Source organism: Phaenicophaeus curvirostris, chromosome 1 (assembly GCF_032191515.1).
Source record: "Phaenicophaeus curvirostris isolate KB17595 chromosome 1, BPBGC_Pcur_1.0, whole genome shotgun sequence".
In the NCBI taxonomy this organism is placed as follows: Eukaryota; Metazoa; Chordata; class Aves; order Cuculiformes; family Cuculidae; genus Phaenicophaeus; species Phaenicophaeus curvirostris.
This window is the reverse complement of record NC_091392.1, coordinates 163235867-163258006: the sequence shown is the minus strand read 5'-3', so window position 1 is coordinate 163258006 and position 22140 is coordinate 163235867. Positions and strand designations below refer to the sequence as shown.

The 22140-nt window shown below is 44.6% G+C and overlaps 1 protein-coding gene across 2 annotated transcripts; it reads right to left on the bottom strand.

The window, feature by feature from the left end:
• Window positions 1-576: 576 nt before the first annotated feature.
• ANKRD42 (ankyrin repeat domain 42) lies at window positions 577-20115 on the bottom strand. 2 transcript variants are annotated; one of them, XM_069879865.1, is made up of 12 exons: window positions 19993-20115; window positions 16821-16984; window positions 15191-15298; window positions 14425-14544; window positions 13714-13849; window positions 10670-10870; window positions 9801-9926; window positions 8191-8296; window positions 7470-7645; window positions 6250-6376; window positions 3192-3336; window positions 577-1213 (listed from the first exon to the last, which is right to left on the bottom strand). In XM_069879865.1, exons 1-12 carry the CDS (start codon window positions 20069-20071, stop codon window positions 1118-1120), a joined length of 1584 nt encoding a protein of 527 aa, XP_069735966.1. In that variant the 5' UTR covers window positions 20072-20115; the 3' UTR covers window positions 577-1117. The 2 variants fall into 2 exon arrangements, with proteins under 2 accessions (XP_069735966.1, XP_069735975.1); XM_069879874.1 differs by lacking the exon at window positions 19993-20115 and having other exon boundaries at window positions 15211-15298; window positions 16821-16925.
• Between the last annotated feature and the right edge of the window lie 2025 nt (window positions 20116-22140).

Here is a 22140-nt window from a genome sequence, read left to right as displayed (position 1 = left end):
AGAGAGCGATGAGGTCTCCCCTCAGCCTCCTCCAGACCCTATGCTCCAGACCCTTACTCAGTTTCAGTGCCCTTCTCTGGATGCAGAATAACTCAGGGTACTCTCTTGCACTGTTTCTGCATGAGGGTTTAGCCCCAGTGGTGATGTAAGATATTGCTCATGTGCTGCAAGTGCTCACCACCATCACCCCACACACACTGAAGTGGGCTCTGATGACGGGATTTCTTTTCTCTAGCTCTGGTACAAGGCTTATGCCGTTGGCTCCACATGCCTCTCCCTCAGTCAGGGCACACAAAACCACTTTTCAGCGCCTTTGACAGTCTTGGAGATTAAGTTTCCTTTGGGAACCAAGGAGAGAACAGCTCAGGACTCAAACAATAATCTTAAACTGCAAGGATTTCTTAATTGAAATCAAAACTCAAAAAATTGTGCACAATGGGGGTTCCAAAGGGAAAATAATGTCACAGTAGCACACAGACAAGAGAAAAATCTTTATATGTGAAGTCATGACACGCCTTTAGGCATGGAGGTCAGGAAATGTGCCATTTCTAACCCATAACCTATATTTCAGCCCCATAATCTAGTGAATACTTCAGCCCCGAGATAGACCCAAAGGCCTCCACTCCAGTTCACCTGGCACCTCACAAAGGAATCACTTCCTGGCTTATTTAGGAATGACTTGAAGATGACTATCGAGGGGCCTGGCACCCATCTAGAGCGAAGAAGTTCTCCCAGAGACTATCCCAGTTCCACATGGAAGGTCCTACCTAATTATTTTAGGAGGCAAGGTGTTTTACTTGTTTTCCTCCTAATAGCTGGTGTTCTTTTCTCAAACCTTGGAGATCCTATGACGTGGCCACAGCCTTTTTAATGTCACCTTATGATTTGCAAAGCTGTTGCTGAACTCCTACCTGGACAGCGAGAGGTGGCTTCCTGCACTTTTTAACAGAAAAACTGGTACTACTGTGATTTAAAAAAATTTTCTATCCAAGAGAACAAAAAAACTAGTTCATCCACAATTCATCCGGGGAGCTGGGCTGTGCAAACACTCTGCATTGTGTACACTGCTGCCACTCTACCTCCTCCTTCCACCTGCACCTCATCAGAGGTTGGTTCCTCAGCGCAGTCTCACAAGTGTCTGTCCGAGGCTGCTGGCTGGTTTCCTCTTCACTTTCTTTTTCTCTTTGCAAGACTTGGGGATGGTCTCAGCTTCCTGGAACAAGGGACATTGCAGCCATTAAAGAACAGCTGCTTAAACCTGCTCAGGATTTAAAAATATATGGCTTTGAGTAACCACAGAATATTGTGTTCCCACTGAAGCCGAGTGCAGAGCACAGGCCCCGGGTAACAGATGACAGACACAGCAGGGTGAGATGTAAAAGGCCCCTTGGTTGTAGCAGTCAGAGCACAAGTTTTTGAAAACAAATCTGCCTCAACAGAAGATGTTTCCAGTCCCATCTAGTAAATCTAATGCCCAACTGGAGTTTTTTAGGTTGATACTGGTGGAAAGACTTAACTAATGCACTCTTCCACCCTTGAAATAGGCACTATATGCCTAGATTTTTAAACCTGCCTGGCGAGTAGAAGGGGTAATGTCTTAACGTGAGCTGTGGAAGCAAAAAGTGGCTTTTCTTTCCAAGGCGGAGGCACCTGGCTGGCCTGAGGGTCTCGCGAGTGTGGAAGAAAAGGAGGTGAAAAGGAGGGTGAAGAGAGACCTCATCTCCCTCTGAAGCTCCCTGAAGGGAAGTTGGAGCCAGGCTGATGTCCGTCTTTTCTCCCAAGTAACAAGTTATAGGATGAGAGGAAATGGCCTCAAGTTGTGCTACAGGAAGATATTAGGAAATATTCCTTCGCGGAAAGGGTTGTCAAGCACTGAAAAAGGCTGCCCAGGGCAGTGGTGGAGTCCCCATCACTGGAGAGTTGTGGTGCTTACAGACATGGTTTAGTGGTGGAGTTGGCAGTGTGAGGCTTATGGTTGGACTTGATGATCTTAAAGGTCTTTTCCAACCTCTGTGATTCTGTGAAAAAAGAGCAGGCCCAAGGATACAGTGGGAAACAAAACAGTTGTAGGAGCATAACAGCTTGTATACCTGGCAGGGAATATGGGCACAGGCTCAAGGGAAAGGAAAAAAGGCACAGAAAGGCAGAAAAAGTTCAGGAACTTTTCTGCAAGGGAGGACAGGAGAAAGAAAGCAAGGAAGAGGGGTAGAAGGAGATGGAAAGAACGGTGCAGTAGGGTTGTGCTAGACCATTGTGTTGCTCATGCACACACGGATGTGTTTGAATGTCAGCTGTGAAGCCAGCACCCTGTACACGCACCATAAAAAGCCCTGAAGGCCTTGCTGCTTTGTGCTGCAGCAACTGAATGTTGTCTGGCCACACTGCACCCACAGCCACGCCATGTTAGCCTGGGATCAGATGATGGCAACAGAACGGCTAAAATTTTTGGGACAACAGTCCCTCTGTCCTCACTAAGGATGTGCAGCACAGTGCAGTACAGAGTCCCTGCTCTCAGCTGCCTAGGGCCGGCATCACCTCTGCTCTCAAGGTGCCTGGAATGCTGAAGACGTTTTGGTGGCCAAATCAATACACAGCTTAAATGGTAGCAAAATGGAGGTCTAAGTGCTTGTTTCCTGCTTAGAGCATCCACCAAACATTCCTCCCTATCACTATTGGGCAATAGTGGTGAAGAGTCTGGAAGTACAAGGGTTTGGAAGCTGGTGAAGTTTCTGGAGCACAACTCTTTGAGGAGCGGCTGAGGGAACGGGGATCGTTTAGCCTGGAGGAGGCTGAGAGGAGACTTAATCACTTTCTACTACCTGGAGGGAGGTTGTAGTGAGGTGGGTGTTGGTCTCTTCTCCTAAGTAACAAGTGACAGGACGAGAGGAAATGGCCTCAAGTTGCACTAGGGCAGGTTTAGATTGGATATTAGGAAAAATTTCTTTACTGAAAGAGTGGTGAAGCACTGGAAGAGGCTGCCCAGGGAAGTGGTGGAGTCACCATCCCTGGAGGGGTTCACAGAAGGTGTAGATGTGGCACTTCAGGACATGGTTTAGTAGGCATGGTGGTGCTGGGCTGACATTTGAACTCAATGATCTTAGAGGTATTTTCCAACCTTAATGATTCTATGCACAACAATGGGCAGTAACTCCTGTTGCACAGACTTGGGGGGGATTCTGTGTGGCACTCACCATAGGGCGAGTAGGGGAGATGCAGGTTTTCTCCAACCTCTCTCTAAGTTGCCTTATCTCAGCACGGTACTCATCCAGCTGGCTCTCCAGCTTCTCACGCCTGACTCGCTCGTACTCCAGCTGGGCGTCCAGCTCCTTCACAACCCTGCCAAAAGCAACAGGAAAAAAAACAGAGCCTGAACCTTGCCTGGCTACTCCACCTGGTCCTGTGCCTTTGCCAGGGAACAGGTCAGTCAGAGCAGAAAGCAGTGCCGTATTCCTCACGCCAGAGCTACAGTCTGCTCCTGGCTCAACACACTGTGTCACAGACCTAAACAGCTCGTTTTCCTTCTCCCCTGACAGCTGTGCTCAGCGCGATCTGACCACGAGATGGAGATACCTTCCCACTCACTGAGCCAGACGCTAAGGCTCTTGGGTTGGCTGTAGCCCAGCTCCATCTCCAGTTGTGGGAGAAGTGCCCAAGGGGGAAAACAGTTAGTGTGAAACCGGAAAAAAAAAAAAGCATAAAACTGGGATTCTATCTTTTTCATTTCCGTCTGGTGCATCCTTCTTATTGATTGGCTTGTCCACAGATGAGGCATACTCAAATGACAGCCTGCATGACATTTACTAAAGGGAAGCTGAAGCACTGGCTGTACAAGATCTCAGTAGTCACACCCACAACGGCTCCTAAATTAATTGAGATTCCTGGAACTGGTTAGCTGAGACATAATTCACACATATTCCTATCATAACAGCAATTGACCTCAGCAACTGAGTCATCTGGAGTTGAGCCGGCTCTCCTCTGTGTCAGGATGAATTAGCATAGATACAAAGATGGAATACTGGGAAAAGGAAAAGGGAGATGTCTGCCCTGTGGATTCAAACAGCAGAGCAGGAAAGCTCTCAGCAGGAGCTACTGCACTTCCCGGACTGAAGTACATCAAACGCAGCCCAAAGCTAGCACAGCAAGCCTCTTACAGCCAGAAAACCTGGACTCAAGCAGGAAGAACATGGAGCTCTTAGAGCAAGTCCAGAGGAGAGCCATGAAGATGATCCAAGGGCTGGAGCACCTCCCTTATGAGGACAGGCTGAGAGAGTTGAGGTTGTTCAGCCTGGAGAAGAGAAGGCTCCAGGGAGACCGTATAGCAGCCTTCTAGCAGTAAAAGGAGCCTCCAGGAAACCTGGGGAGGGGCTTTATATCAGGGAATGTAGGGATAGGATGAGGGGGAATGGTTTTAAGCTGAAAGAGGGTAGATTTAGATTAGACAATAGGAAGAAATGTTTTCCTGTGAGGGTGGGGAGGCAGGGGGACAGAGAAGTCATGAATGCACCAACCCTGGAGGTGTTTGAGGCCAGGTTGGATGAGGCTTTGAGCAACCTGATCCAGCGGGAGGTGCCCCTGTCCATGGCAGAGGAGTTGGAACTGGATGATCTTTAAGGTTCCTTCCAACCCAAACCATTCTATGATTCTATGAAATCTTTAAAATCTCCTATAGTGGCCTTTCCAAGTGGCACCTCCCACTTTTCATCTAGCAAAATGGTTTTGTCATTTAATCTTTTTAAATAATGTGGTTTTCTGGCATACAATACAAGCATCCTGGGCTTTATCCACATGTAGGTACCTTAAGAAGTGTAGATAGGTTAGCTGAGAAGTCATATTTCCATTTCAAAAGGGCAGCATGGAGCTAGGAATGCTCTCTGGCCTCCACAGGTGAGAGAGATCCTCACAGTTTTTCTAGTTTAGCCGCACATGCCACAGAAAGCAGAATCCCCTAAAGAGTCTTATCAGAGCTTTCTAATAGGCACTGCTAGCTTTTGAGTAGCTGCTTGGTCCAAAATGAACTCTAATTTCTGCCATTAATCAATAGGAACTTTTCCGTCATTGCAAACAGATCACTCTGACCTTCCAACATAGATGTCAAAATCTGAGCTGGTCACCCTCCTCCTTTGAAGCTAGGAGAGATGCTCCTAGAAGTGATGAAACTCACCCTGAAGTACACATCTAACTATGCCCTGGAATTGCCTACACCTCTCTAAGAAGAAGCTCAAGGTAACCAACTCGGATGCAGATATCTACTCTGCAGACACATCGAGTTAAGGAAGATGAACTTTCAGCCTGGGCTGAGCTAAAGAGTGATCTAGAACCAAAAGAAATCCTGACCTCATTTACAGTTGTAAAATGAACTAATTAGTTCCAATCTGTGACATCTGTTATTTGCTCCAGATCTACACAGACTGCTAAGTCTGCTGTCTTTTTGCTGGCATACAAGTCCTCCAGATGCAGCCTCCTCTCGGTGAACAAATAAAGGCAGTGGTTTGGGGTGGCCCAAACATCCAGTGGACATGGTTATCTAGAGAGGTTGAGAACAGGGGGTAACTGAATCTTTGACAGGTAGAGGTGGAGATAGGGTGGTCTCTGGGTACTGCGTTAGTGTTTAAGCTCCGCATCTTTGATAGGCAAAAGAGCTTTTATTTGAAACTTGGACAGTCTGCACATCAAATCACCTGACCAATCCAACAGAACCCCTTTAGAACAGAGACAGAAATGAGAAGTACTTCATGTACAAGGGATGGTTTGCCTAGATATCTTTTTTTCTATGTTCTGGATATGAACTCATGCTTTCTTGAGCTTAGATATTATATTGCTCTTGACACAGAACTGTAGCAGGTCATTGTATATTTTCTCCTGTATATGCACTTCCATCCCAGCCCCTCACAAGACTAATGCCTTATTTAAGATTTATTAAAATGCATATGTGTATTCAATGCAAACAAAACAGCCAGGACTTATCAGACCTACTGCACATATGCTGCAGGAAAACCCGAAGGCCAAACAGATAATCTTGCACAAGCAGTGTGGAGTCATCAAACACTTTTGTTGTGCTGTGGGGCTGATCCTAGTGGGAGAAAGTCTAGAAATGGTCGAATTGCTGAAGTTCCTTTCTTTTTGGCCTGGCTGAAGTTGGTAGGTGGAAAGGACAGAACAGCCAAAACAGTTTGAATGTAAGTTAGACTTAAAGAAGGCTTTAAAATGGGCCTCACAGAGTTAAACATTATCAGGGCAAGTTAACCTTACTTCTCAACTTCCCTTTCTTCTTTTTTCATCTTCTTCTCCTCTTCAGTTATTCCTCCCAGCTGTCTGTAGTTGCTGTAGGCAATTTCTAGAAGTTGCTGAAGTTCTTCAATCTTGCGATAGGCCCTTACTGTAAGACAGAGTTCTCTGGATATGTAAAATGTGTGGAGAAGACAGTCATGCTAGAACCCAGTAGTCTGGAAAACAAACTCACAAGCACAGAGTGGAAATCAGACTGCTCAGCAAACACTGAGCTACACCTGACACCCACACAACAAACAGATCCCAAAACCAAGTAGCAATCCAACATGGTATCATAACAAGGAATCAAACAGAGTTAACAATTACGTTCTGTTTGCCCTCCATTCTGGTTTGAACTAATGGAGAATCAGTTTTCTAGCTTTCCAGCTAAGTCTCATCTGAGTAACTTCATTTTCTGAAAGTTAACTGCATGTTTTTCAGACAGGATTTCTCTCTAGAAGTGGTAACACATGGCAGTGGTATGCAAGAAGGTCATTGCTTATGGCCAAAGCCATCCGTAACCTGATGGAATGTCGTAAGGGAAAGGAGCAAAAAAAGGGTTGCACCTGCAGGAAGGAGCAGACAGGACAGCTGACCCCAAGCTGACCAACAGTGTATTCCATTGTGTATACATCATTCTCAGTATAAAACTGAAGGATCACATCTGTCTTTTTGCCCCACTTCTGAATCCATGCATTTCTGAATCCAGTTCCTGAGTCCCACTCCCTGCTGCCACTGAGTCCAGTCCAGGACCTTTACCCCCATGCCTACACTGCAGCACCTGCAGGGACATAGTCATTGAGTGGGAGTGGGGAAATTCTGTATATTTGTATATGTTTTATTATTTTCTTATTAATAGTATTTTCATGATTGTTATTGCTTCATTAAAGCTGTTTTAGTTTCCAACCCACAAGTCTTTTTCTTCTCATTTCCCCTTCCTCTTTCCCTGTGGGGTGGGGAGGGGAATTCAGAGCCCAACTGCTCACATTTGGCTGCCGATTGAGGCTGGGGATAAACCACAACATTCTATGCTTTCTCATTTTCCACAGTTTGTTGGAATGCACAGTGGCACAGACACCCTGTCAACTACCTCATCTTACAACAAAAAATGGTGCAGCAGTTGGCAGAAACCATGAAACTAAGACTACAATGTCTTAAGCCCAGCTTCTTCAAATAAGGAGCGATGGAAAGACAGTGCTTACTGCGTGCATTCCTTTTCTCTGCTTTATCCAGGGTTAAATCTTCTTTGCTATCTGTACTCCCTTCCACACCATGACTTTCAAAAAACTTTATGTTGCTTGCGTCAAGTTCTTCTTCACTAGAGTTACTGTCTCCAGTTCTTTGAGTCAGAAGTTCTACGGCTGATGACTGGGCAAATCTGCACAGAGAACAGGTAACTTACATTGAAATATCCCCCACCATCTGGAAAAAAGTAGCCACATTCCCTGCATGGGATAGAAAATCTCTGAAACTCTTCAAATTGCCATTTATTGTAGGGGGTGTCAGGATTAAAGGGAGCACGGGTACACAAACTATGAGCAGCTAATCTGCTGATTTGTGGTATGCTGAGTGTATGAGCTTTGCCTTATCTTATGACAGTGACTCACTCATTAGATACGTCTTTTCCTTCACAAATTGTTTCAGTTATAACGGACCTTAAAGATTTGCCAGTTCCAAACACCTGGCAGAGACACCTTCCACTGCATCAGGTTGCTCAAAGCCTCATCCAACTTGACCTTGAACACCTCCAGGGATGGGGCATCCACAGCTTCTCTGGGCAACCTGTGTCAGTGCCTCACCACCTTCAGAGTAAAAAATATCTTCTTAATATCTAATCTAAATCTCCCCTCTTTCAGCTTAAATGATATCAATATATAAATAGGAAGTCAATAAATGACAGAGCTACAGGATATGCACTGCTACCTCTTGGCCACATCCTTTGGAGTCTCTCCAGCATCATTTGTAATGTGACAGTCAGCTCCCATTTCAATCAGCCACTGTAAGCAATGGATATGCCCGTGTACGGCAGCTGAGGGAAGGAAGGTGCACAGCAGTCAGATGTGTGTAACTGAAGTGTTTCAAGCCAAAAATGTCCTTGTCTTCTCATTATCTGACATGCCAGAGATGGGGTTCATTAAGACACCAGGAGACACTATTTCAAGAGAAGCCTGTATTTAAAGATGCTCAAGCCACGCAGGTACATGCAGTTTTGGGAAAGATCATGCAACGTGGTGACTCTTCCTAGTTCCAGGCATTTTCTAACAACTCTTCCTTAACATGAGTTAAACTAAACTTGCCCAGACTCACAAATAACTGCTGCTCACACACTCTCATAGCAAGACCAGATTTTCAGCAGAGCACCGTCACCTCTCTCTGGCTTTGGACTCCTACGTGTTAGACACAGTTGGTTGCCCCAGTCTGTGGTATGTGGTGCTGTCTCAAGAAGGAGAGAAGCCAGGGCTTTGTGTAAGAGCTCTAGGTGTATCATGTCTTGGGCCAGACATTCAAGACAACACTTCTCAGCTGCAACCAAACACAAGAACTTTGTCTCATCACATGATCTGGCACAGCTACTGCTCCTACCACATGGTGCCAGGAATGATGATGTCTCACAGATGGAAGATGGGATCTGGCATGTTGAACTGAAATCTGTAAGCCTTTTTTCTTAAGGAAGAATAAATCCATCTCTTGATGGCTTTGGATGTTTGCCATACTTGTATTCTTACTAAGATAAGGAAATGAAATTACAATCAGCTGCAGTACTTTCCCATAACACCAAGCATGCGTGTAAAGATTGGGGATGAAACAATTATAGGTTAGCACCTTTCCAAGGAAAGAGGGTGGGAAAGAATGTAGATAACGCTTTTTAAATCAATACATATTAATTTTTATAATGAGATCTGTAATCATGTTTTTTAAACTTCTACGATTTATATCTATACAAAAAAAAATGCAGGAAATAATAGTGTTAAAAGCATAGTATAAAAACACCTCCCTCTTTCTTTCCTCTCCTGTTTTTTCAGACTTGACTATGAAACGCCCAAACACCGGAGGACCGTTTTTCTGTAATGCCAGCACTCCACACATACCAAGGTGTTAGATATCAGTTTACATCCTTCACAGTGTCCTACCAAAACACTTTGATGTGATTTTTACAGCACACTTCTACAGTGCTCATATATTCAGTAAAAAAATACCCAGGCCACAATACAGATCATTCTTAGGCCTTAGCTAGCCAATGTTTCTAGAAGCCACATCTCTCCTGATAAAGAAAGCACATTTAATTTTCAGTTTAGATGTTGTTTTTCTCTTTAAACTCTTCCTTCTTTACTTCAGCTTGATTATTTTGTTTTTAAAGTGATGCCTACACACATATACATCACAAAATAAGTTTTCTGGGTTGCCCTATAACGCCCTCAGGAAGTGAGACAGTGTTTCAAGGAAGTTTATCTGATGGGCAGCCACTTGAAAAACTAAGTAAACAAGTCAGCAACAAACAGTAACAAGCTGAAACAGAGATCATAATTACCAACCTTTGTGCATGAGAGTGGATCCCTTATCATCCCGCTCATTAATATTGATTACTCCACTTCTCACTAATCTTCTAAGCTCTAATAAGTCCCCTTTGAAAGCAGCGCAGTGGGCTGGGAAAGCTAAAGCTGAAAATGAAATGCAGATGTTTCCAAACAGGTGCCAGAAATTCCACTAAACATGCTTGTATTTGTCTCTCACTGCTTGCCTCTCTCACAGCAACTTCTGCAAGGGCACTTCATAGCAGTAGTTAGAGAGGTTAATGCCCCCTTAATTAGTTAACATGTAGCTGCATAATTTGCACTGTTCATCATGGACTTGACTAAATATGTCTTGGTTATGGCTACAGGCATTTGTACAGTTAAGAGATTAACTTCATAAATCTGAAGTAACAAGCACACCTTTGTTTTACAGTTGATGTTGTATTACTAGTGGCAACTGGAGCCATTTGCCTGTTTAGAATTCCATAGTCAAACCAAATATATAAATTATTTTACTTGTTGCTTGAAAACTACCCATACACACAATTTGATTTTTCTAGGTTTTTATAGACAAGGAGTCCTGACACATATACATACATATATAATGTAAAAAGACTAGCAGGCAGTCCAGTCCATGCCTGGAAAAAGTAGAGTATTCATAGTGCAACATAGTGTGACAAGTTTTATTTCAATAATGGATAAGCCTACAACTCTTATAAAATCGTACTAAGCATTCCAGTCTTTAGGTATCAGTAAGTGTAGTAAGTACTGAAAGGAACAGCTCTTACTTATTCTGGTAATTTAAATGTTATACTTCTGCTCGTTTTCAGAATCAAGCATTCCTATAGAATCACGATGCCTCTTCAAGGAGTATCTTGATCCGTACTCACCTTCCTGTGTCTCTGGATGCTCCCCCTCTTTTTCCACACTGTCAATATATTGCAGAATATTATCTTTATAGAACCGTTCAGCCAAGTCCCTTGGAGTCTCTCCATGGTCATTTCTGGCTTTCAGTGCGTGCATGATACTGGCCATTTTACTGACCAAGAACTTAAAGCAGTGCAAGTGTCCTTCTGCTGCTGCCAGATGAGCTACAGCACAAAGCAGAAGAAAGCAGGTTAGAGCAGAGCAGTGCTGCCTACCAAGAAAGCAGTGCTCTCACTGCTCTCACCACCAGTTAGATCTAGCTCGGCTACCAGAGCTTGAGCCCTCAAACACTGCACAAGAAGACAGAGTGGGCTCAGGTGGATGGGGTATGCTCAGCTCCTGTCCAGGACAGAATCCAGCTCTATGCAAAAGAGTCAAGGATAGAATCTGCAAAGAAGATTCCTTGACAAAGCTGAACACTGCAACACTGCCAAGAGACCACTGAGAACTAGGTGGGAGAGTGCATCACTGGGATCTCATCTTCCCCATGAACTTGAGTTTCACTCCTCGGCAGCTGACTTACTTCACTGTCCTAGAGACGCTCATTACAGAGTCAGCGAGGGCAGCCCTTGATTAGGAGCCAAGGCCATTTCTGCTTTAGTCCCCACACAAGCAGGTTGCAGCACGCCCTCAGTTACCCCAGCTATAAAGTGAGGACAGTGACAATCACTTTAGTGGGTGAAGTATTTGAAGGTACATCCCATGACAGAGGCTTCTATTCATAGAATCACAGAATTATTGAATCATTAAGGTTGTAAAGAAACCTCTAAGATTATCCAGTCCAACCATCAGCCCAACACTACTCTGTCTATTAAGCCATGTCCCAAAGTGCCATCATTACATGATTTTTTAACACCTCCAGGGATGGAGAATTTACCACTTCTCTGGACAGCCTCTTCCTGTGCTTTATCACTGTTTCAGTAAAGAAATTTTTTTCTAATATCCAATCTAAACTTCCCCTGGCGTAACCTGAGGCTGTTTCATTTCAGGAAATACACAGGACTTCTATTATACATTTTTTTTCTTCAACTGCTACAGAGACTTTCTGTGTACAGGAGCTGCTCCACTTCAAGCACGGCAGTGACTACTGCCATGCAAGGGTCAAATGGCTCCCCACACATCCTTTAAGCTATGTTGAGGTTTAGTTATTTAATACAACTAGAGTGTTGGGTCTATAACAAACTAAGAGGTACAAACGCACCCTCCTTAGTTTGAAATTATTCATACTCTTAAGTCCCACAAATGGGAAGAATTTGCCAAATAAATGCCTACTATAGAATCATAGAATGGTTTGGTCTAGAAGGAACCTTGAAGATCATCCAGTTCCAACACCCTACCACCTTCCACTGGATCAGGGTGCTCAAAGCCTCATCCAACCTGGTCTTGAACACCTCCAGACATGGTGCATCTGTGATTTCTCTGGACAACCTATGCCAGTGCCTCCCCACCCTCAAAGGAAATAATTTCTTCCTAGTATCTCATCTAAATCTCCCCCTTTCAGCTCAAAACTGTTCCCCCTCATGCTACACTCCCTGATGAAGATATCCTCCACAGCTTTCCTTCGGCCCCCTTTCAGTACTGGAAGGCTGCTACAAGGTCTTCCCACAGCCTTCTCTTCTCCAGGCTGAACAACCCCAACCTCTCAGCTTGTCCTCATATGGAAGATATTCCAGCCCTCGGATCATCTTCATGGCCTCCTCTGGATTCACTCTAACAGATCTATACCACTTATTGCTAATACACCAGGTATCCTGCTGGGATTCAAGAGCCTCATGTCCTTTAACAAGACTGAGGTTTGCGAAACAGAACCCAGACAGCAGTTTACTAAGTAAGTGGTGCTTAATGGAGGGTAAAAGATTTTAAGAAGGGATTTAAAAAGATAACCCTTTTCAAGTTATAGAGGAAAAAAATGTGCTATTTGGAACAAATAATGCAACAAACCGTAAGTAGGAAAATGCTACAAGGGAAAGGATGCAATGAGATCACAGGGGACCTGAAAGGAGGTTGTAGTGAGGTGGGTGTTGGTCTCTTCTCCCAAGTAACAAGTGACAGGAAGAGAGGAAATGGACTCAAGTAGCACCAGGGGAGGTTTAGACTGGATATCATGAAAAATTTCTTTACTGAAAGAGTGGGGAAACACTGGAACAGGCTGCCCAGCGAAGTGGTGGAGTCACCATTCCTGGAGGGGTTCAAAAAACATGTGGCTCTGGCACTTCTGGGTATGGTTGAGTAGGCACGGTGGCATTGGGCTGATAGTTGAACTTTATGATCTTAGAGGTCTTTTCCAACCTTAATGATTCCATGATCCTATAATTCAATGATTCAACTTCCAGAGGATATAAAGGCAGAAGGACACTGGGGAAACTATGAAGAGCAAGGAATAAACACTGCCCAATCTTGTGCTAAATTGACTACGCTTATGATTATAAACACAGTGCAGGTTACACATAATACAAAAATACCAGTATACCAGAAATCATGATGAATAAACCACAGGTAAATTAGAACAAGGGTTTTACCAAATCAGTTCAGAAATAGTGGGATACAAAATCCTGCATACAAATATACCAGAATCCAATCACACTCATGCAGCCGTTAAAGTCTGCTGTAAATTCAGAAAGGAGCAGATAGCAGTTGAAACTGCCTGCTCCTCCACCTACTCTTCTCCTCCTGTGACCCCATCAGCACGTGCACTCCATCCCATGCAAAGGAGAGGCTGCCTCCGTATCCTGTACTCTCAGCCAGGCTGACCCACTCCCTGTGCCAGCATGTGGAGTCCTGATCCCTGACAGCAGCAGCAGGAGCAGAGTAGGATACTATCCCCCAAGACAAATACTTCAGAATTTCTGAATTTCACCATCATTATAAAAATGTAATAACTATGTTAGCTGCATGGAACCAAACAGCAAATGCTGCTGGTGTGCAAGACCTACAATGTGTGACAATTTTCACATACCACACAGCTGTAAAATAAATGTGAAAACTGGAATGATTTATCGTGATGTACCTGGAAGGTTTCCACTGTTATCCACCTCATCTGTGCATGCTCCCCACCTAACAAGAAGCTGCAAACACCCCAAGCGACCATGAAAAGCAGCATAATGAACAGGCTTCCAGTCGTTCCTGTCTGAAACATTTACATTCTAAAACAAAAGCACCAGGTTAATTCATTCATTTATGAATCTTAGCTACAAGACAAATTTTATAAATAGGAATCACTGTCTTAAATTATTTAAATCAAATCAAGCAGCTTTTTTCAAAGTTCATGCCATGTACACAGTTCCTGTTTCAAGATTCTCGGTTCTTCGCTTTGTTTAAATGATACAGATACAAAAGGTGAATTTTTAGACATACTTTTATCCCTGCATTGGCCATTGTTCCTTAAATATGCACCTGTTTGTTGGGTTTAAGTTTACATCTCCTTTACTACAGAAGGTTTGTAGAACTGTAAAAAATCCCAACCACCACACTACCTGATCTTCATTCAATGAGATCCTCATAGGAATGTGGTTTACACATGTCATTGATTCTCTAGGTTTTTGGATCATTCCTCTAACCTATCTTACAATTAAAAACTGTAAAATTACAATAAAAATAAAATCATGAACAAAAACCTATGGACATTAATTAATCTACAGTCCTACACTTCAATTTAAGTTAGGGAAAGGTTTGTTTGGAAAGACACCAGTCTTCGGCACTGTGGTTGAAAGCCCCTCACCGCTCCACTTCGCAGCAACGTTTGCAGGGTGTAAGACTGCCCGTGGGTTGCAGCCAAGTGGGACGGAGTACACCCACGATCATCTTGAGCTTCTGCACTTGTACCATTTCTTAACAAAGCCTAAAAGAAACAGTTGTTTAGTTCATAACCTGAAAAAACTGAACACTGTCTAGCGAGATGTCTTGAGACAATCAGCAGGGTAACACTGAGCTAACCTCAAAGCAATGACACTACACAAAATAAATCTGTCTGCACAGAGAGCACAAATGAATGCACTGGTTCTCACAAGAGTGACTCGGTGCCAGGGAGACCTTACAGCAGCTTTTCCGTAGTTAAAGGGGAAAGATGGGGAGGGAATCTTTCTCCGGGAGTGCAGGGATAGGATAAGGATGAATAGTTTTAAACTAGAAGAGGGGAGATTTAGATTAGATATTGGGAAGAAACTGTTTACTGTGAGGGTAGTGAGGCGCTGGAATACATTGCCCCATCCCTGGAGGTGTTCAAGGCCAGGTTGGATGAGGCTTTAAGCAACCTGATCCAGTGGAAGATGCCCCTGCCCGTGGCAGGGGGGTTGGAACTCAATGACCTTTATGGTGCCTTCCAAGCCAAACCATACTGTGATTCTATGATACCAGATGTGAAGACATCAAGATGAAATACTCATAGCTCCATTCGAAACTCTCTTGGCGGATCTTTGCAATGAAATTCTCCAAAGTAGAAATCTGCCCCTACTTGCTTTCATTTCAGAGTGAATATTCACACATACCTGCATGCAAACATCCTGACCTCGGATAGCTGCGATGTGAGCTGCTGTCCAGCCTCCAACAGTGACACGTGCTGGGTCAGCTCCATGCCAAAGCAACCAGTGAAGGCACTGCCCAACCAAAACCAAGGAGTTTATTTAACTGTTCTTATCATGTACCTGAGGCACATTTTCACTACAATTTGCCAATTTTCAAAACAGTATCAAATACTCCATAGCAGAAGTATAACACTTGGAGCACACCTCAGCCAGACATTTGTGCATTAGGAATTTACAGGTAAGTTATAATTTCCAGGTTTCACCCAAGGGTACAAGAAGCACAAATAACCTACCAGTTCAGGCCACAGCACTGATTTTATGGTATGGTTTCTCAATTTTACTGTTCCAGATTTAAAATGTAATCTGTGAGGGTACTCAGAAGGTAAAAGCATTGGAAAAAAACAACACAAACATGCTCCCGTAAATTACAGCTAAAATTACTGGCAGGAAAAATGCCATGAACCAAATTCAAAGCCTCATTTAATTTATTACGCTTCTTGGGTATATATCTCTCTTCTCATCCTTCAGCAGCCTAGTTTTGCTTTATTCACCTTTACCTAGCAGATATTATTGCTTTCGATGGGAAGTTTTATGGATTATCAAAAAATAAAAAAAGGCTAGAAGACCAGTTAAAACATTTTACTATATATTATCATGATTAATTATTTTCTTTTAGGCTAACCTACAGCTCTGGTTCCTCCACTTTTTCCACCAAGCAACAAATAGATGACAGAAAATCCGATAGAGTCTAATAAACTGATTGCAAAGTAGGAGAGTTGAATGAAAAATAGCAGAATTGATAGAGGCAGAAAAGGGTGAGTAAGCAATCTGTTTTCAGGGCTGACAACATTTCACATTTTCTTGATCGTTTCTGTAAATTCCAGTACAGTAACAGCACTGCACTTATTTCTTGAGTTTAGCAAGAACTTTTTGCTCCTCCCCTTGGGACATGAATTTTTACATGATTATTCTTGGCCTCTTTGCTTCAAGGTTAAATTGTACAAAGAGGCTGCAACAAGAAGGTGAATGTTTGGCTGAATACAGCAGTTCCATCCTCCTGGAGGCTCTAAACATTCAGGAAAGCACCCGCTGATTTCTCTATCAATATTTAATTTTTTCCTTTATTAAAATAATATGCATTAGGACTATTTCCATAGAGAACGAGGCATGGGACAGGACACTGGTAAATAAAATGAACATGTTTTCACATCACTTCTCACCCGTTTCAATCACCTTCAGAACATTTTATACATTCTACAGGATTTTCTAGGTGTCCCAAGAGAAACACAAAACACAATAGGGATAAAAGAAAGTCATGAGTCTGGAAGGAAGGATGTAGGGCACGCTGCTCAGTGTAAGGAAATCACTGATTTTGTAAAATCTGGCAGTGCTGACTCTATGAACTGCTTGGGCCTTTGGAAAGGCAAAAAGAAACCCTGTACTTCTGCTCCAGGTGCATATATTTAATGAGAAAACTGGAGATTATTGATTAACTTTGACCAAAGCGAGTAGTTTTGCATCCAGCCTCTCCCAAAGAAGGAAAACATTAACCTATAAAACCTTGAAGTGTCTGAACGCTAGCATGATGTTTTACCTCCAGACTTCCAGAGTGTGCAGCACAGTGCAATGGTGTGAATTTGTGGACTAAATCCACCTCATTAATACCGGCTCCATTTTTTATCATTGACGCAAGCTGTTCCACATCACCAGCTCTCACAGCCTCATGTACACTAGTATAGTTTTGCTTCTTCTTGACATCTAGCAAGGAATAATAAAAGTTGATTAGCCAGTTCAGCAAGGTTTAGAAGGTAGGAAATAAGTGATGAATCAAAGAAGCATCAGAGTATCAACTTCACAGGAACCAACCAAAATGTTTGGAGTAACCTGTGAGACTGAGATTCGAATCAACAAGAATCCTTTTTTTTGTTTTTTGGTCAGAAACAGAGCAATATCATAGAATCATAGAATCACCAGGTTGGAAAATACCCACCGGATCATCAAGTCCAACCATTCCTATCAATCGCTAAACCATGCCCCTTAGCACCTTGTCCACCCGTCCTTTAAACACCTCCAGGGAAGGTGACTCAACCACCTCCCTGGGCAGCCTGTTCCAGTGCCCAATGACTCTTTCCATGAAAAATTTTTTCCTAATGTCCAGCCTGAACCTCCCCTGGCGGAGCTTGAGGCCATTCCCTCTTGTCCTGTCCCCTGTCACTTGGGAGAAGAGGCCAGCACCCTCCTCTCCACAACCTCCTTTCAGGTAGTTGTAGAGAGCAACGAGGTCTCCCCTCAGCCTCCTCTTCTCCAGGCTAAACAACCCCAGCTCTCTCAGCCGCTCCTCATAAGGCCTGTTCTCCAGCCCCCTCACCAGCTTTGTTGCTCTTCTCTGGACTCACTCCAGAGCCTCAACATCCTTCTTGTGGTGAGGGGAAAACACGGAGACAGCCATGCCCCCTCCAGCCCCAGAAGAGGGCCTAAAAAAGACCCAGAAGAAAGTTGACAGAAAGCATAGCAAGAACGGGAAGAAGAGCTAGGCCCATCTGTGTATGCAAATTCTGGAGCAGTTTCACTCCAATGTTGGCTCTCTTCCGAGACTGCAGGCATCACAAACTCTTCCATTTATCACATTTTTAAGTATCCCATCAGGCAGGCTTCTCACTTAGGCAAACAAGCTCTCAGTCATCACTTCCCAGGTGCTCCACAAGGCCATACACCTGCTGCTGCCACCCAAGAACTTGGCACAGCGCTGTGTACCGTGCTGCAGAGCACCAGAGGCTTCACCAGGTGAGCATATTATGTAATTGCTCTTGAATAAGCTACACATACCAGTTTCAGGCCAAGTTGATGTCAAAATTAAAGCTGCTGCAGAAATGTAATTCTTTATACCATAGAATCACAGAATTGTTTGGGTTAGGAGGGACCTTAAAGATCTTCCAGTTCCAACCTCCCTGTCACGGGCAGGGACACCTTCCACTGGATCAGGTGGCTCAAAGGCTTGTCCATCCTGGCCTTGAACACCTCTGGGGATGGGGCATCCACCACTTCTCTAGGCAGCCTGTGCCTGTGCCTCACTACCCTTGCAAGAAAAAATTCCTTCCTAATATCTAATCTAAATCTCCCCAGTGTCTGCTTAATACCATTTCCCCTCATCCTATCCGTGAACTCCCTGATAAGAGCCCCTCCCCAGCTTTACTATTTTTTCCCTTTAAGTACTGGATGGCTGCTATAGGGTCTCCCTGGAAACTTCTATAATCATATGTTAGGCACCCTGTGTTGTTTTCTTGCTAGAACTAAGCCACTGCTGTCACAGCTCACCCTTAGCAGTCTGATATTTTGCTCCAACTATAGTCAATAACATTTTCACTGACCTCAGTGGCACAGAATCAAACTCTGCATGTTGAAGCAGTAGACTCAAGAAAAAAAACCTCCATCACAAGGCCATGGGATCAAATAACACGTGCTCTCCTTCAGACCTTCCCACCAATTAACTACACAACTGGAAACAACAGGCGTTACATATCCAAACCCCACTTGCAATATCGTGCTACCTTGCCAAAACTTGTAAACAGAAATAGGTGATGTAAGCTGCATCTCACCACACCTTGAATCCTATGTTGCATTTTGTGCCACTCACTCCGAGGAAGGCTTTGAGGGGCTGGAGCATGTCCAAAGAAGGGCAATCGAGCTGGGGAAGGGTCTGGAGCACAGGGGCTATGTGGAGCAGCTGAGGGGCCTGGGGTTGTCTAGTTTGGAAAAGAGGAGGCTGAGGGGATGCCTTATCGCTCTCCGCAGCCCCCAGAAAGGAGGCTGGAGCCAGGTGGAGGTTGGTTTCTTCTCCCAAGTAACAAGGGATGGGATGATAGGAAACTCCCTCAAGCTGCACCAGGGGAGTTTAGATAGAACATTAGGAAAAATTTCTTTACTGAAAGAGTGGTGAAACACTGGACAAGGCTGTCGAGGGAACTGGTATAGTCCCCATCCCTGGGAGGGTTCAAAAAACATGTAGCCATAGCACTTTGAGAGTTTAGTAGTCACAATGGTGTTAGGCTGATGGTTGGATTGAATGATCTTAAGAGGTCTTTTCCAACCTTAATGATTCTATGATTCTAAGTATATCTAATGACTGAGGGGCTCACTTCAGATAGTCAAGCATGAGAGGAACATAAAATAGTTAGTAATCGTCTTCTAGAGTAGCTATCATGCCAGTACCAAATGCACTAACACTGTTTCATCAGATATCACGCTGTTAGGAGAAGTCTTGAAGGGGTGGGCTGCTGTTGTGCAGTGAGAATAATTTTAAGGTGTTAGTTCCTCAGCTTCTCTGCCTGTGAAGAACAGATGGTAGTAGTAGTTACAATTGTTATGCAATATAAATATCAAAATATTAAAGAAAGTAAATGAGAGGTTGCATGATAAGTTTGTGATAAGTGTAAAAAAAAACCCAAAACATTAAACATGATGAAAAACAGCCTTCATCATTTACCACTGCACATTTTCATGTAAACCGTAGCAACATAATAGTGCTCAGGTAGATTTTGTGTTTCCACAGAGAGGAAAAGAAGGCTGAAGCTGCTTCCATGATCCACACTGACACTAATACACCCCATGCTCTAAGACACGCTTGATCTTGCTGATGTGCATCCCTCTACTTCCACCTTCCCCATCTCAGCAGGCTGTACCCCTGCCTTGCACAACACAGCTTCAGTTACACACGAGCACCATGTCCTGCAAAATCCCCTGGGACTCCTGCTTTTGTGAGACCTCACCTGGAGCCGTGTGTTCAGTTCTGGAGTCCTCAGCACATGAAGGACGTGGATCTGTTAGAGCGAGTCCAGAGGAGGCCATGAAGATGATCCAAGGGCTGGAGCACCTCCCATACAAGGACAGGCTGAGAGACCTGGGCTTGTTCAGCCTGGAGAAGGGAAGGTCCCCTTATAGCAGCCTTCCAGTACTTAAAGGGAGCTCCAGGGAAGTAGGGGAGGGGCTCTCTGTCAGAGAGTACAGGGATAGGATAATAGGGAATGGTTTTAAGCTGAAAGAGGGGATATTTAGATGAGATATTAGGAAGCATTTTTTTCCTGCGAGGGTGGGGAGGCACTGGCACGGGTTGCTCAGAGAAGCCGTGGATGTCCCATGCCTGGAGGTGTTCAAGATCAGGTTGATGAGGCTTGGAGCAGCCTGAAGCAGTGAAAGGTGTCCCTGCCCACGGCAGGGGGGTGGAACTGGGTGGTCTTTAAGGTCCCTTCCAACCCAAACCACTCGATGATTAAGGGGAGAATCCGTCGGTCAAGCCGGAGCTTTCCCAAGCCCTGCTGCCCCAGCCCCGCCAGGGAAGGGAAAGGGGAAGAAGTAGCGAACCTGTCTCACTGGCAGTGAGGGGAGGCGGCCCCGCACAGCAGCCAGGGGACCGCAGAGAGCCTGCCTCGTCCTCCTCGTCCTCCTCCTCCTTCTATTCCTCCTCCTCCTCCCCCGGCGCCGCAGAGGGGTTGCTATGGGCACAGCGTGCGCGTCCCGCGGGGACGAGCGGGGTGACACGAGAAGCAGTTATTATCACAAAAAGCGGAATATTTTCGATTTTAAGCTAAAGTAGAATTAAGTTTCATCTAGGTCATTCTAGGGGCTGGAGAATAAGTCTTATTAGGAACGGCTGAGGGAACTGAGACTGTTTAGCCTGGAGAAAAGGAGGCGAAGGGGACACCTCATCATCACCTGTCTAAGACTGCTTGAAAAGAGATTGTAGCGACGTAGGTGTTCGTTTCTTCTCCCAGGTCATAGAATCATAGAATCCCTAGGTTGGAAAAGACCTTCGAGATCATAGACTCCAACTGTACCTGTCTACTACTAAATCATGTCCCCAAGCACCTCATCTACCCACCTTTTAAACACCACCAGCGATGGTGACTCAATCACCTCCCTGGGCACCCTGTTCCAAACATGCTCCAATCCCGATCTGCATCATTCAACCCTCTTTCCCTGCAATAATCCCACTCCAGTACCCACCTGTATCCATTTAACCCTCCCTCTCCTGGATAATCACACTCCAGTCCCAATCTGCATCCACCCTCTCTCTCTGCACTGGGATGTGAGGAGGCTACAAGGCAGATGTTTTTTTCCCGCTCCTCAGCCCAAACCCACTGGTGCCCTGGAAGGAAGCCAGTTTCCTTTCATGGGGTAGAAAAAAAGCACCCTGTATTTCCAGAGTCCTACATCAAGGCAGAACGACCTCTTTCCAATCCAATTTACAGGTGAACATTAATTATTACATAGACCAAGCAAGGCCCATTTAGAGCTTAACTATCCTTGTCATTAGAAAGTTGCCATAAATCCTCCTGCTGCAACTTCCAGGTCCCTTATTTGTTCCATCCCTTCCAGATGGAGTATTTTTTTTCCCTTTCTTCTAACACCCCTCCACATATTTCAAGACATCCCCCCCTCCGCTCAGTCTCCTCTGGATATCTGTGTGTTCGGAGTTCACAGTATTCTAGTACAGCGTCCATGGACCAGGCCTCCATCCCTGTTCCAGAAGCTCCAACAGCATCACAGCAGTACCTCCCCGCGGCACAGCCAGCAGCCACCCCACACCCCTCTACTCCATACAGGCCGACTTACCCTGGAATCCACCTCCCAGGTATTTCTGTTCCTCTAGGCTGACTGCAGGATCTTTTTAATTGACAACAAGGCACGCTCACAGCTTGAGCTGCAACCTCGATACAGGAGTTATGGAATTGCTATCTCAGGAACTGCCTGAAGCCTGGCCACACTGACAGGAAGAGCTGCAGCCAACAGTAAAGTCGCCTTCACAGCTGATTATTTCTACTGACATCACATGCTAAGGGTGAATTCCTATTTCCCAAGTACTCTTGCTGCCACACTGTAACTCCTGACACAGCTCTTCTGGTGTTTGGCTGGCTCCC